The sequence below is a fragment of the Vulpes vulpes genome, chromosome 10, assembly GCF_048418805.1.
Source record: "Vulpes vulpes isolate BD-2025 chromosome 10, VulVul3, whole genome shotgun sequence".
NCBI classification, from domain to species: domain Eukaryota; kingdom Metazoa; phylum Chordata; class Mammalia; order Carnivora; family Canidae; genus Vulpes; species Vulpes vulpes.
The window spans coordinates 30757193-30770729 of NC_132789.1; the positions used below are offsets into that span (position 1 = coordinate 30757193).

At 67.2% G+C, this 13537-nt stretch overlaps 1 protein-coding gene across 2 annotated transcripts; it reads left to right on the forward strand.

Annotated features, from left to right (window-relative positions):
• Window positions 1-3618: 3618 nt before the first annotated feature.
• Window positions 3619-11845, forward strand: TBX1 (T-box transcription factor 1). Of its 2 annotated transcripts, XM_072723482.1 has the most exons (9): window positions 3619-3820; window positions 4381-4500; window positions 5761-6124; window positions 7986-8087; window positions 8912-9083; window positions 9688-9843; window positions 10445-10512; window positions 10601-10701; window positions 11004-11845. In XM_072723482.1, the coding sequence occupies exons 2-9, from the start codon at window positions 4467-4469 to the stop codon at window positions 11489-11491; spliced, it is 1485 nt and encodes a 494-aa protein (XP_072579583.1). In that variant the 5' UTR covers window positions 3619-3820; window positions 4381-4466; the 3' UTR covers window positions 11492-11845. The 2 variants fall into 2 exon arrangements, with proteins under 2 accessions (XP_072579583.1, XP_072579582.1); XM_072723481.1 differs by having other exon boundaries at window positions 3619-4500.
• Window positions 11846-13537: the final 1692 nt, after the last annotated feature.

The window sequence follows — 13537 nt, forward strand, 5'->3', positions numbered from 1 at the left end:
CGAGGAGCTGGAGGTTCTTCTCCCCCATCGGTGGCCAGTGGCCAGAAAGAAGGTGAGAGGCTATAGCCCAACCACTGTGCAGAAAGCGTGGGAGTAGCAGCCCGACCTGTCCACCTCCAGAGCTTGGGGTCCCCACCTGTCCACACCAGCACCACCCTGAAAGCTGTGTTTGCAGCGTCAAGGCCAAAGGACCTTCACTGAATGAAGGAATGATGGGACACGCCCCAGGGGCCAAGATTCTTCTTTGTCGGGCTTCTTCGGGAGGGCCAGGCAGCAAGGTGGGGAGGGAGCTGAGAAGGGAGGACAGAGCCACCCACTGTGCCCGCTGCCCCTCTGGGCTCCAACAAAGATTGCGTCCCTCCCACCCACCCCCACTGCTGCCCTGTGGAGCCCAAGAAGTTTCGATCTGGCGCTGACTGAGGCTGAGAGGCAGGGTCCAGGGTGCTCTCTGGTGCAGGACTGTCCTTTGAAACCCCTGAGGCCACGTCTGAGCAGACACTTGCGGCAGTTCCTGGCTGATCTTTCTTAAAACGATTTAATGGGATCAGGTAATGCCTAAAGCCGGGCTCTTCTCTGTCTGTGCCGTGGGAGGTGCAACAGGATTCCGGCCCGACCCAAAATCTGGTTCCTGGAGGAGGGGGGTCTCCAGTGCACCACATACCCACATCCTCCTGGAGGCACCAGCACGGATCCACCTGGGGCGCAGGTGGCGTGCCCTAGTCTTCAGGAGCACTCAGGCGCGAGGACCCAGGGCTTTGTGCGGGCCAGAGTTACACGAGGGTGCACGGGTCCTTCGGGGCCTGGGAACGGAGAGGGTCGGAGTGAATTAGCAGCCACCGCTGGCAGCGCCAGGGATGTGCCTTTACAACGGATGGAAGATGAGCAGTGGGGTCCTGCCAAAAGGGTAGGGTGCCTGTGGTGATGGCTCCCCTGGGGGAGACACGTGCACTCTGGGGAGGCGGAGCTGGGCCGGGAGCCTGGCAGCCCAGGCTCAGGGGCCGCCTCCCGCGCGCTGGGGGGGAACCTCCACACCGGGCTTGCTGCGGGCCAAACTCCAGAGATGCTGGGGCGCCGGGGGGTGGGGGGCTGTACCCCCCGGGGTGGTGCGGGGCGCAGTCAGCGCGCACGTGGGACCCCGCGCAGGGCCCAGAGGGAAGCACCGGCTGCCACCGGGCGGGCGCTCAGGCCGCCCCGCCGGGCCCCTCCCGCCCCCGCCCCCCTCCGGACTTCTGGTCCCCACCCCGTACCTGCCGGTGCCCCGCGACGGCCAGCCTCGGTCTTAGGGCCTGTGGAGTGGTCTCACGGCGGCCCTGACCTCGCGGTCAGCCGCGCTGCAGGACGCGGCTCCCGCGTCCCCTGCGCGCCCCAGGCAGGGGGGCGGCGGCGGCCGCGGGAGGCGGACCCCGGGCGGCTCCCGCTCCGGGCCGCTGGGCCCTCCCGGCCGCCCAGGCCGGCGCCCCGCCGGGCCTCCTACCTCGCGGTGCTGGCGGCGCGGCCGGCAGGGGGAGCGAGGCGGAAGGGAGCGGCGGCCGGCCAGGTGAGGGGAAGGCCTCCCGCGGCCGGGCGCGCTCCCTCGGGGGCCGCGGGGTGCGGGGCGCCGGCGGGGGGCGGGCGGCGGGCGGCGGGCGGCGGGCGGCGCGCTCCTTCGGGCTGCGGGCGGGGCGCAGAGCGCGGAGCCGGGCGCGGGGCGCGGAGGGCTGAGCGCGCCCCTGGAGGGACCGAGGCTGCTCCCAGGAGGCGCGGCCCGGGGGGCGGTGGAGGCAGAGACTCTGCGGGGCTGGAGGCTCGGGCGGCCTCGCGCTTCGAGCGCCTCGGGCCCCTCCGGCCGCGGGTCCCGGGCACAGAGCAGGGGTCGCGGGTTCTGCAGACACGAGGGTGAGGAGCCGCCGCGGGTGGAAAGGGATGGACCCCGCGATGGCGGAGCGCCCGGGTGAGGCCCCCCCCCACTTCTCCCCAGTGCACTTTTCCTCCACCAGGGTTTTTGCCCACCCCACAGGGTCCTCTGCTCCCTCCCAGCCCCGCCCAGCAGGTCCCAGTTTGGGCAGGAAGGGGTTAACGGGGGCTGGGAGGATCCTGCGCTCCCCTCCACCACCTCAGATTCCGAGGGCCCAGGGCCTCAGGACTGTGCCCCAGAGACCCATCCAGGAAGCCCCAGGGCTTTTCACTTTCACTTCTCCCTTCTCAATACTGGTGTGACCCTCAGTCTCCACATCTGGCCACTGCCCTCAGGTGTGTGCCCAGATACATGCGGAAGGCTCCCCAGGTACACAGGACACAACCTCCAGCATCCCGCCCCCCCCTCCCCGGGGCAGCATGCATCCCAGATAAGGCACAACCACACACAGGAGCCCCTCCCAGAGCCCCTACATCGGCCCCCCCACAGTCTTCAGGGCCCAGGACCTCTCTGGGTGCGACTGCCAGCAGGAGATACCCCGGATGACACTGCCCTGCACGCCTTTCTGGGTGTGGACCGCCAGCAGTGGGCACACCTCCTGCAACACTGCCACGACCTGGCCCCACCAATGTCCCCTCCCAGCTGGGTTCTCCCCTCCATCAGAAGCAGCTCTTCCTGAAGTCCTGGAGGCAGTGGGCTGCCCTGCTCCCGGAGGGGAAAGAGGGCCCTTAAGCCCAGCTGGTTCCACATCTCACTCGCCCCTGGACCTGTCCATAGATCCCACAGGTCAGTGTCACTGTCACAGCCCCAAATGGCCACTGAGGGCTGGGGGCAGGCTCTGGTGACAGCTTCCCTCTCCCTCCACTCTCCACAACTATACCCACAGCCAGGGGGGCAGGTAGGGGGGGCTCCCTGTCCAGGAAGTCACAGACACCACGCCCCAGCCACATGCCCACATGCTGCCCTGCTGCACTCACCGCCTCATGCTCTTTCCTGGACCTCAGGCCCAGGAGCCAGTCCCTTCCCACTGGAGCTTACTCCCCAGTCCTCAGTTCCTGAGCTTTGCCCACTTCCTAGCCAGCACCCTCTCCAGCCTGGGGTCTGAGGCTCCGGGGATTGTAGAAGCTCTGGGAGAGGCCGCCTGCCTCCCACCCTCATCCCAGGCAAGCGCAGGCGAAGGCCTACAGCATGGTTGCGGGCGGAGAAGCCTTGGAAACAGGGGCTCTGACTGCGAGAGCCTCAGCCTCGGTGAATGGCCAGAGAGGCTCCTGGGAGGCTGGGAGACTTGGTGCTCTGCTGGGGAGACTGGGCAGCAAAACCACGGATGCCCTGAACGGGTCAGAGAAGACCCCAGCGGCAGTAGGTGGGGGAAGGCACAGGCCAAGTTAGGCCTAAGTGTGGCGGATGCCTGGGCCTAGAGGCCTTGAGGCCTCAGGGTGGGCCTTGCCTCCCGGTGCTGGGCCTGGCTGGGCACCAAGGCAGCAGGGCCTTCCCAGGTGGGCAGCCTGGATGTAAGGTGGGTGGCAGGGGGCCCGCATACAATCCGACCCGGCGGGCTGAACTCCTCCGACGTGTCCTCGGCTCCCTGGGCCAGTGCAGGCCCCGCCCCCGGCCCTCCCTGCGCCCGGCCGGTGCGCGGGGAGGTCGGAGCAGCGGGCACTGCCCACCCTCCGGATGTATAAGCGTCCTGGCCAGAGGCGGGTGGTGCGCGCCGGTGCGCGTGACACTCGGGCTCCCGGGCTGCGCGGCCTGGGCGTCGTCCCTCTGTTCGGGGTCCCCAGCCACGACAGCGGGACGGCCGAAGGGGGCTGGGGGGCGTTTGCCCGCTGGGTCCTGTTCCGCCGCGCTGAGGACCGGACGACGCCACCGCTGGGGGTTGCCCGCCTGTGGCCGGTGCCGAGTCCGAACTGCCCTCTCCTCACCCAGGTGCAGGGGCAGCCAGGGAGGAGGCAGCGGGAGGGGCCGAGGGCAGGGGCACAGCTGAGCCCAGGCGGCCCCACGGCGATCCATCGGTGCCTCACTGACACGGGCTGAGGCTGGGCGCTCCGGGTGTAGCTGCCTCCGCTCGGGGGCTGTAGGACGCAACGGTGGCTTCGCCGGACAGAGGGAACCCCGGCCTCGGTGGGAACGGCGGGATGTTCGAAGGGCGCTGGTCACGGAGGTCCCTGGGAGCAGAGGCCCGAGCAGGGAGCTTGAAAAGCAGAAGGGCCCGCACACCCCCTAGGGCGCTCCACCCATCTGGGCCCCTCGGCGGCCACCAGCCCAGAGTGGGGGGCCGTGACGCCATAATCCCCCGGGGCCGGGGCTGGAGGCTGTGAGTGGCACCGCAGGCCCCCGCCCCCGGTCCCGTGGGCTGGGCCGGCCTTGGTGCGGCTGGGTGCACGCAGTCGGAGGCGGCGCCGGCCAGGCCGCCGGGGCGCCTATGGACGCGCGGAGCCCGCTGTCTCCCCGGGCCAGCGCGTTCAGCATCGCCTCTCTGGTTGCAGCAGAGGCCGCAGAGCGCACCACTCGCCTGGGCCCCCGGTCCTCTGACCCGGCGAAGTTCCGCTGGCTGCTGGGATCCCCGGCCGGGATGCACTTCAGCACCGTCACCAGGGACATGGAAGGTGAGCCGCCCGGCTGTGTCTACGGGGACCCGCACGCCAGACCCCCTGCCACTGCTGCCCTGGGGCCCAGAGTGGGTGGAGGGAGCTCTGGCGGGGTGGCCTCCAGGCTTCCAGGAGCAGGGAAGACGGGCAGGCATCCCGCCCAAAGCCTGTGCACCCTCCAGCCTGGGGAACCAGCTGCAGAGACCTGCAAGCGGCTAGACTCAGGCCCAGAATGGGACTGGTGGAAGCCAGGCAGGACAGGAGGGGAGGACCAGAGGCAGATGGCAGAGGTGGCCGCAAGCTGAGAGAGGTGGAGGGAAGGTGGCAGGAAAGGAGGGTGTCACAGAGTCTGGGAACCCTGGAAAACTGAGAGAGAGAAAGTGGTGAGGGCAGCAGGAAGAAAAGAAATTGAGAAGAGAGAAAACACAAAAAGCTCAAAAGAAAGGTAGGAAAAAAGAGAGATGTTAAAGAAATAAAGAGAGTGAGAACGAAAAAGAAGGAAGTGAAGGGAAATGGAAGACAGAAAATAAAGTCATAAAAGAAAGCGAAAAGCTAGAGAAAATCTCCAGTTTTTATTTTGTTAAAAAAAAAAAAAGGAAAAATCCCTGAATAACAGGAAAAGACCTACAGAAATAAGAGGCAAAAGGCAGACTGGAAAAGAAAGACGAAGTGATGAAAAACGAAGTGGAAAGAAAGGAGAGGAACAGAACTGGGGAAAGGAGGAGGCAAAAAATAAAACAGGAATAAAGAGAAACGAAAGAGATAGTGGAAGAAGGAAAGAGGATTAGGAGGGAAATTTTCATCGAGGAAGACAAAGGTAAAGAAATAACAAATTGGGAAAAGAGCCCGGAGAGAGAAAGGAGAAATGCAACGCGGGAGGGCGGCAGAGCGAGGGGCGGCGGGCGGCCCGGCGCTCTGGGGAGCCGGTCCGGGCGGTCGGGGGGCCCGGGCCGAGCGAGCCGCGGCGGGCGGGCTGGGGGCTGGGGAGGGGGGCAGGGCGGGGGAGGGGCGAGCGCGGGGGAGGGGAGCGAGCCCATTGTCTCGGCGCCGGGGGCGGGGGGGCGCGGGGCGGGGCGGGGCGGGGCGCCTCCTCGGGGCCGGCCCGCGGTGAGGGCGGCGCGGCCCGGGGCGCAGCGCACGCCCGCCACTCGGCCCGGGGCGCGGGGCAGCGCTCACCTCGGCGGGGCGGCGGCGGCGGCGGCGGCGGCCCGCGGGTCATGATCTCCGCCGTGTCCAGCCCGTGGCTCACGCAGCTCTCGCACTTCTGCGACGTTGCAGCCTTCACGGCCAGCAGCCTGAGCAGCCTGGGGGCCGCGGGGGGCTTCCCGGGCGCCGCGTCGCCGGGCGCCGACCCCTACGGCCCGCGCGAGCCCCCGCCGCCGCGCTACGACCCGTGCGCCGCCGCCGCCCCCGGCGCCCCGGGCCCGCCGCCGCACGCCTACCCGTTCGTGCCGGCCGCCGGGGCCGCCAGCAGCGCCGCCGCCGAGCCCGAGGGCCCCGGGGCCAGCTGCGCGGCCGCCGCTAAGGCGCCGGTGAAGAAGAACGCCAAGGTGGCCAGCGTGAGCGTGCAGCTGGAGATGAAGGCGCTGTGGGACGAGTTCAACCAGCTGGGCACCGAGATGATCGTCACCAAGGCCGGCAGGTCAGGGTGCCCCCTCGCCGCCCGACCCTCCCCGCGCGTGGGCCCCGCCGGCGGGTGGGGGCGCGGCCCGCCACCTGCGGCCCCTGCAGGCGCGAGCTGGCTCTGGTTCTCCGCGGTCCCGGCTCCGGCGACGAGGGCGCGGGCAGCCAGGAAGGCCGGCGGGTGGAGGAGCGCGGCGGCCGGCTCGCCCCCCCCCCCCCGCCCCCCGCAGCCCCGAGGCGCCCGCCGCCGCCGGAAGCCCAGGCCGGCCCGGAGCTCACGGGGCTACGGCGCGCGGCCTCGCCTACCGGCTCCCAGTGGCTCCCACCTCAAAGGAAAGTCACGTCTTTAGTTCCCCAATTCAGTGGACACGGGTTAGCTGGAGAGGGGCAGCTGGGCAGTTGTCTGCCACACGGCAGCAGAGAGCGGAGACCCTTAAAAAACAGTATCCCCCCCTTTGCTGGAGGTTGCGACCCACCTTCCTCAGGCCTAAATTCCGCGTGATTGTGGGGCCTGGCTCTGGGGCCGGGGCTGCAGCCTTCCAATTGGCCTGTGTTTGTTTTAAGGGCCCAGAGAGAAGGGGAACAAGTTTTGCGATGCAACCGATTTGACCAGCAGACAAAGGCGGGTGCCGGGCTGTGTCTAATGTACACACGGAGACACCAGCTCTGCGTCCACACAGCCAAGGGGAGCTCAGGGCCTGTTTGCAGAGCCTTCTCGCGGTTTCTGTTTCGCTGCCGCGGCTGTCCTCCCTGGGGATCCTGGGGCCTACGCTCAGCTTCAGCTCTGCGGGTCTTCTCCGGGCTCTCCTTACTGTTCCCTGAGGACGGCGCCCCAGCCTCTGGCCCGGTCCAGCCCAGCAAGGGCCTTGGTTGTGGCCAGGCTTTACCCCAAAAGCCACCGTTCTGTAGCACCCACCAGCCTGCAGAGGCGGCGGTGGCAGGTCTGACCCGGAGGGCTGGCTCCATGGCATCTGCTTTCTGCCCACCGCCTGCAGGGAGTTGCCTATGAGGGGAAGCCGTAGGAAGGGCAGATGGGAGCCAAGCCTCACACAGCCCTCCTGGGCCGGGTGGCTGGCACTGCTGTGCTGTCAGGGACAGGGCCGGCGCACGGTCGGCGGCCCATCCAGGAGCCACAGAATGTCCTTTCAAGAGCCTGGATGGGTCACAGAGTCAGAGTCCAGGGGAGGGGAGAGTTAGGTGACCATGAGAGCACGAGCCAGGTTTTCCCGGAGGAGCTGAGTCCAGGGGGTTACTGTGGCCGGTGGGAACTTGTGTGTGTCCCGAGGAAGGTGGGGAGACTCCTTCATTGGGCCTAAGAGTTGAGCCTATGGGCTCCGAGCCCTCAGCCTCGTTGGAGGGATTGGGGAGCAGCCGCAGACCCAGCCGAAAGGGCAACCGGGACTCCTGGGAGCCACACAGAGTGCCCTGGTTTCACTTTGTTCGAGCCGGGAGTTTACATCCGTCTCTTAGATGGAGCTGGGGAGGCTCTGGAGGGCCGAGGATCTCTGGGACCGCGTCTTGGGAGTCTGCTGATAGGGTGCTGCCGGCTGAGGCTCGCTCTGGGCCGGACAGCCGAGAATCGGCAAATGCTAGGCTGGCTCTGTGCACGCAAATGTGGCAGAAGAAGCCACAGATGATGTTGGGGCAGGGAGGCTCCGCTCCAGGGCTTAGGGAACCGTTCTGGGGTTTCAAAAAAGGGGGCAGGGGGCTGCCCTGACACTCCATTTACCCTTGGCTGGGCCAGGGCCTGATTGGGCCGGAGTAGCTGAGGCAGAGGAGAGGGGATGGAGGGGCCCGGCGCTGAACCGTCCTGGGGTGGTCAAGGTGGGGCAGCCCTGCCTTCCCCCACCCGAGGTGACCGGAGGCCTCGCCGCCCCCAGGCGCATGTTCCCCACATTTCAAGTGAAGCTCTTCGGCATGGACCCCATGGCCGACTACATGCTCCTCATGGACTTCGTTCCCGTGGACGACAAGCGCTACCGGTGAGCGCCCAGCGGGACCAGGGAGGGTGCCCTGGGGAGCGGCCGGTCCCCGCCTGGTGACACCTCTGAGGGCAGCCCACGAGGACATTAGTGACCAGGAGTCCCAGCACCTGCCCCGGCTGCCCCACGGGCCCCCGTGACCTCCTCCCTCCCCAGCCCTGTCAGACCCCAGACCCACACACCCCACCCCCAGTGGTTCTTGGGAACTCCCCTCAGGAGGTCACACAGGCTGGGCCCCTCCACCGGCGTAGGCCTGAGGCAGCTCCCACGCCCCTGGGCCAGCTTGGCCCGAGGCCCCTCGCACACAGCCCCTGCCTTTCTTCGCGTCTCCTTCTCCCACGAGGTGAGCGTGGGCACCTTGTCCCCTGCCCCCACTCCCGGGGAATGCTGGGCCCTGGAGCCGAGCAGGAAAGGTGGGGTGGCCGGGAGAGATTATGCAGGGCGGGTCTCAGCCGCCCGGACAATTAACAGCAATTAATAAAGAGACCGTGGTCCGCCCTGCGCCCGAGGCCGCCGCCGGCGCTGCCAAATCCGACTCGAGCCGGTGGTGGGGAGTCCCGAGCCGCAGACCCGCGTGCGGCGAAATGTGGCGTCCCGCCTCCTCCCCCGGTGCCCGGCTTCCCGTCGTCTCGTGTGTTGGGACGGGAGGGAGTTTTCTGTTTTCTTCCCGGTGCCCCTCGGAAACGCTCCCAGTCTGTGTGGCAGCTGAAAGCTCCATTTCACCCGTGATGGGGAAATCATCAGAGGCACTTCTGCGGTGCACTCCGCAAGGCCCTCTCGGTTCACCCCGCTTGGCATGACCCCCTGTTCCCGTGCTGCCCCAGGTACGCCTTCCACAGCTCCTCCTGGCTGGTGGCCGGGAAGGCGGACCCCGCCACGCCAGGCCGTGTACACTACCACCCTGACTCGCCTGCCAAGGGTGCACAGTGGATGAAGCAAATCGTGTCCTTTGACAAGCTCAAGCTGACCAACAACCTGCTGGATGACAACGGCCATGTGAGCCACCCCCGCACCTCCCCAGGCGACCTTGCTGTTGCTATCCCTGGTGTGGGCCCTCCAGAGTTCCTGTTGACCAGAACCAGACACAGAGCTTGGGCAGCTCGGGGTGTGAATGAGGGACAGGCTGAGCAGAGTGGGCCCAGTGGCCCTCGGGCCTGGAGACGGTGTCACTGTGCTCCCCATACCTCATTCCTGATCTTTTGCTGGAGACTTTTTAACTAGAAAGGATGGGGCGGTTTGTGTGCGTGTGGTGATAGTGTGTGTGTGTGTGGGGGGGGTTGGCTGCAGGAGGCTTTGCACAATCCATGCGGGTGATGCCGCTTTCCTGCCAGGCTGAGCTCTGGCCTCCAGCCACCTCCCACCCACCCACTGGGGGCCTCAAGTAGTTCTCAAGGACCTACAGAGAGAGGATCATAACCCTGATCTTTTGCCATTTAGAGACTTTCCTCGCGGTCCCCAGTTGATTGCAGTCTCCAGTTGAGCCCCAAAACCGGACCTCATTTTGAGAGTTCAGGCTTTTGTCCAAGTTCTCCGGGAAGTTCACTGCCTATCTAGAGCTTTGCCCATTTCCTAGTTCCAAACTTGCCACCTTGTCTTCCAGATTATTCTCAACTCCATGCACAGATACCAGCCCCGCTTCCATGTTGTCTATGTGGACCCACGCAAAGATAGTGAGAAATACGCTGAGGAGAACTTTAAAACCTTCGTATTTGAGGAGACGCGCTTCACCGCGGTCACTGCCTACCAGAACCACCGGGTGAGGCCCTGGGATGGGCAAATTCAATACTACTGGGTTGCAATTTCCCAGTGCTGCCTGGGGACAAAGGTTTGTAACCAAAGCTTTGGGTTCTGGTGGGATCCAACACGGTGGGGTCGCCCCCCCCAAGGGCCTCAAGCAGCCTCCTCCCCTCTGCTGCAGGCTGGCCCAGCCTCCTATCAGGTTGACCTCTCCAGCAGCAACTGTCAGTGCGGCCTGAAAGTTTGTTTTCAAACCATTCCGGAAACTCCCCATCAGGGGCCTGATCCACGGCTTACCCAAATTCCTAGGGCATCCCCCCCCCCAACACACACACACTGTGGGTCGGTGGTGGAAGGGACCACATTCCCATCCCAGCCAGGGACACGGGGTCTCCATCCTAGTCACTTGGGACCACAGAGGGGTTCTTTAGCGAGAAAGGAGCTTCCCCGTTTGGCAGGAGAGAGTTAACTGGGGAGGTTTGTGTCCCCGAGGAGTAAAAGGGCCCCTACCTGGGGAGCTCCTGCAAACACTACCGGACTGGAGCTCGCGCCCCCAGCCCCCAGCGCAGGGGCCCTACCCACTCGCTCAGTGCCCGCTTCGCCCCCCACCCCACCCGCAGATCACGCAGCTCAAGATCGCCAGCAACCCCTTCGCCAAAGGCTTCCGAGACTGCGACCCGGAGGACTGGTGAGTGTCCTCCGGGGAGACGGCGACTGCGCTGCTCCGGAGCCTGGCGGGGGCGCCCCCTGACCCGCCGCCCTCCTCCCTCCCGCAGGCCCCGGAACCACCGGCCCGGCGCGCTGCCGCTTATGAGCGCCTTCGCGCGCTCGCGGAACCCCGTGGCCTCCCCCACGCAGCCCAACGGCGCCGAGAAAGGTAGGGCCGGGGGTCGTGGGATCCGGGCCGCGGCCCCGAGCGCGCTCCGCCCCAGGCCGGCGGCCGAGCCGGGCCTCGCCCGCGCCCCAGGGGCGCTCGCGGCCTTCGCGCCGGTTGCACAACGGTCGTGGCGGCGGGCAAGCGCGCACTCGCCCGCCCGGCCCGACGGCTGCGCCGCGCCCGCCCCGCCCGCCGCCCGCGGAGGGGCGCGGGCCCCTGGGGAGGGCCCCGGGGAGGGCCCCGGGAGCGCGCGGGGCCCCCAGGCGCCCGCCCGGCGCGCTCACCCCCGGCCCTCCCCGCAGACGCGGCCGAGGCTCGGCGCGAATTCGAGCGCGACGCGGGCGGACCGGCCGTGCTCGGGGACCCGGCGCACCCGCCGCAGCTGCTGGCTCGGGTGCTGAGCCCCGCGCTGCCCGGGGCCGGCGGCGCCGGCGGCCTCGTCCCGCTGCCCGGTGCGCCCGGGGGCCGGCCCAGCCCCCCGCACCCCGAGCTGCGCCTGGAGGCGCCCGGCGCGTCGGAGCCGCTGCACCACCACCCCTACAAGTACCCCGCCGCCGCCTACGACCATTACCTCGGGGCCAAGAGCCGGCCGGCGCCCTACCCGCTGCCCGGCCTGCGCGGCCACGGCTACCACCCGCACGCGCACGCGCACGCGCACCCGCACCACCACCCCGCCGTGAGCCCCGCCGCCGCCGCCGCCGCAGCCGCCGCCGCCGCCGCCGCCGCCGCCAACATGTACTCGTCGGCCGGGGCCGCGCCGCCCGGCTCCTACGACTACTGCCCCAGATAGTGCGGCCGCCGCCCGCCGCCCGCCCACGCAGCCCCAGGGGCCCCAGGACGCGCTCCCGCCGCCCCGGGGCCGGCCGCGAAGCCGTCGGCCGCCTCGCCGGTCCCCCGCCCGGAGCCGCCGCGGGGCCGGTCCGCGCCGCCAGTGCCAAAGCGCCCGGTCGGCGGCGGAAGGAAGTGATATTTATTGTTCTCCGCGAGACCGCGTCGCCCCCGCCCCCACCCCGGCCCGGCCGGCAGTTGCAGTGTAGACGACCCGGGAGCCCGTCTGCAGGCGGTGTAGATACGTGTAGATATTTGTAGATACTGTAGATACCGCGCCGGCGCCGACTTGATAAAGGTTTCGCCTCTTTTGGAAGCTGCCTACGTGTCCATTTATTCGCGTCCGCTGAGAGCGCACGGGGGACGCCGGGGCTCGGGTGTCCGGTGGGCTCGGCCTCGGGGCCTCCCGCGGTGCGCCCGAGCGCCTCCCCGCCCCGCCCGCCCGCCCCGCCCTCTCCCCGCCCCCGGCCCCGGCCCGGCCGTCAGGGTGCGCGCCCCGGTCTCCCCGGTCTCCCCGCCGCCCGCCCCCGCCTCCACCGGGTGGCTTCATCCCGTCCTCCCCCAGGCCGAAGCGACCGGGGCTCCGCCCCAGACCAGGTGTGCACGGGCCTTCCCGCGGTTGTCCCTCTCCCCCCGAAGGGCCCCGGGCCTGTGTTCAGGACCAGTGCCGCCGTCCTGGGTGCTTTTCACGGAAGCTGGAAACAACCATCAGGACAGGACACACTGTCAGCTGGGGGCGGGGAGGGGGAGAAGCTCTGACTGATCCGCAGAAAGACAAAAACAGGCAGTTCTGCTGTTCTAGCATTTCCCCTGGCTGGCCCTAGCCCAGGCCTGCGTTTTCCCCTGTTTATTGACTTTGTTCCCTGTGAATGTCCCCACGGAGTGACCTGGGCAGGGGGCACAATGACAGTGGTCATGAGTCATCTTGAAACCTGTCTCTGAAGCATTTTTCCCAGGCCAGGTGGTGAGGGACCTCTCCCCATTAACTCAACACCAGGGATGGGGCCAGAGGAACCCTTTGATCCCTCCCTTCCTGAGTCCAGGCAGGAAAAGCTGACAACCGGTCAACGTCAAGGCTGCTGACTTGGACACAAGATGGACGGGAAATGCAAGGGGCTGAGCTTCTATCCCCCTCTGTGTCTGTCCCAGTACGTTTGTGGCTATCGCTGCCACATGGCGGTGGCCACCTGGTGCCACCTCTCCCCAGTGCAGCCAGCCGTTTCCCAACGACTGTCCCAGACTGGATGCTTTCTTCCTGGATGTGCTCACCCTGGTGGTGTGAGGTGACTGGAGGCTTAGCGGCTGGACGGCAGGGAGGGTTTCCATGAGGCAGGTCTACAAAGGGAGGGGGCGACCAGGCTGCTGGGGAGTGAGCTCTGAGCCAAGGTCTGACAAAGCTTCAAAGTTCATCTGATGCCAGGGCGTGAAGACTTGCAGCACCTGCTTGAGCGGCCAGTGGGCTCTGTGGGCGCAGCTTCAGGGCAACTCTGGACACCCACCCCTGAGGGACGTCCTACTAACCGCCCTGCAGATTCCCCTCTAGGTGAGCTGCATGCACCATTGGGCTCCCCATTCACGTGGCCTGTTTCACGTTTGTACCACGAATGCACCCTGCATCCCGCCCTGGGAGGCCTACGGGAATGATGGGCTGTGGCGTGCAGAGCTGGTCTCTCCTGCAAGTGCTGGGCCCCCCTCTGGGACCCACTGTGACTCTGAGGCCTCCCTCTTCTCTGCACACTTTACACTCAGGCTGTGGTGACAGTCAGGGGTTGAGAACCACAGTCGGAGAGATGTCTGTTTGGGTTTTGTTTAAAGCTGAAGTGAGAAGAAGCTCCCCTCTGAACCGGCCATGGTGCCAGGTATTTGCAGACGGGAGGAGGCAGCCGAGCACGCGGCCCTTCGGTGTGCAGCCTGCCACCTCCTGCATGTGTCCCCGCTCCTGTAATCATCACCCACTCAAGATGGAAAGCTGTGCTGCTGTCCAGCACGGTGGCTGCTGGCCATAGCG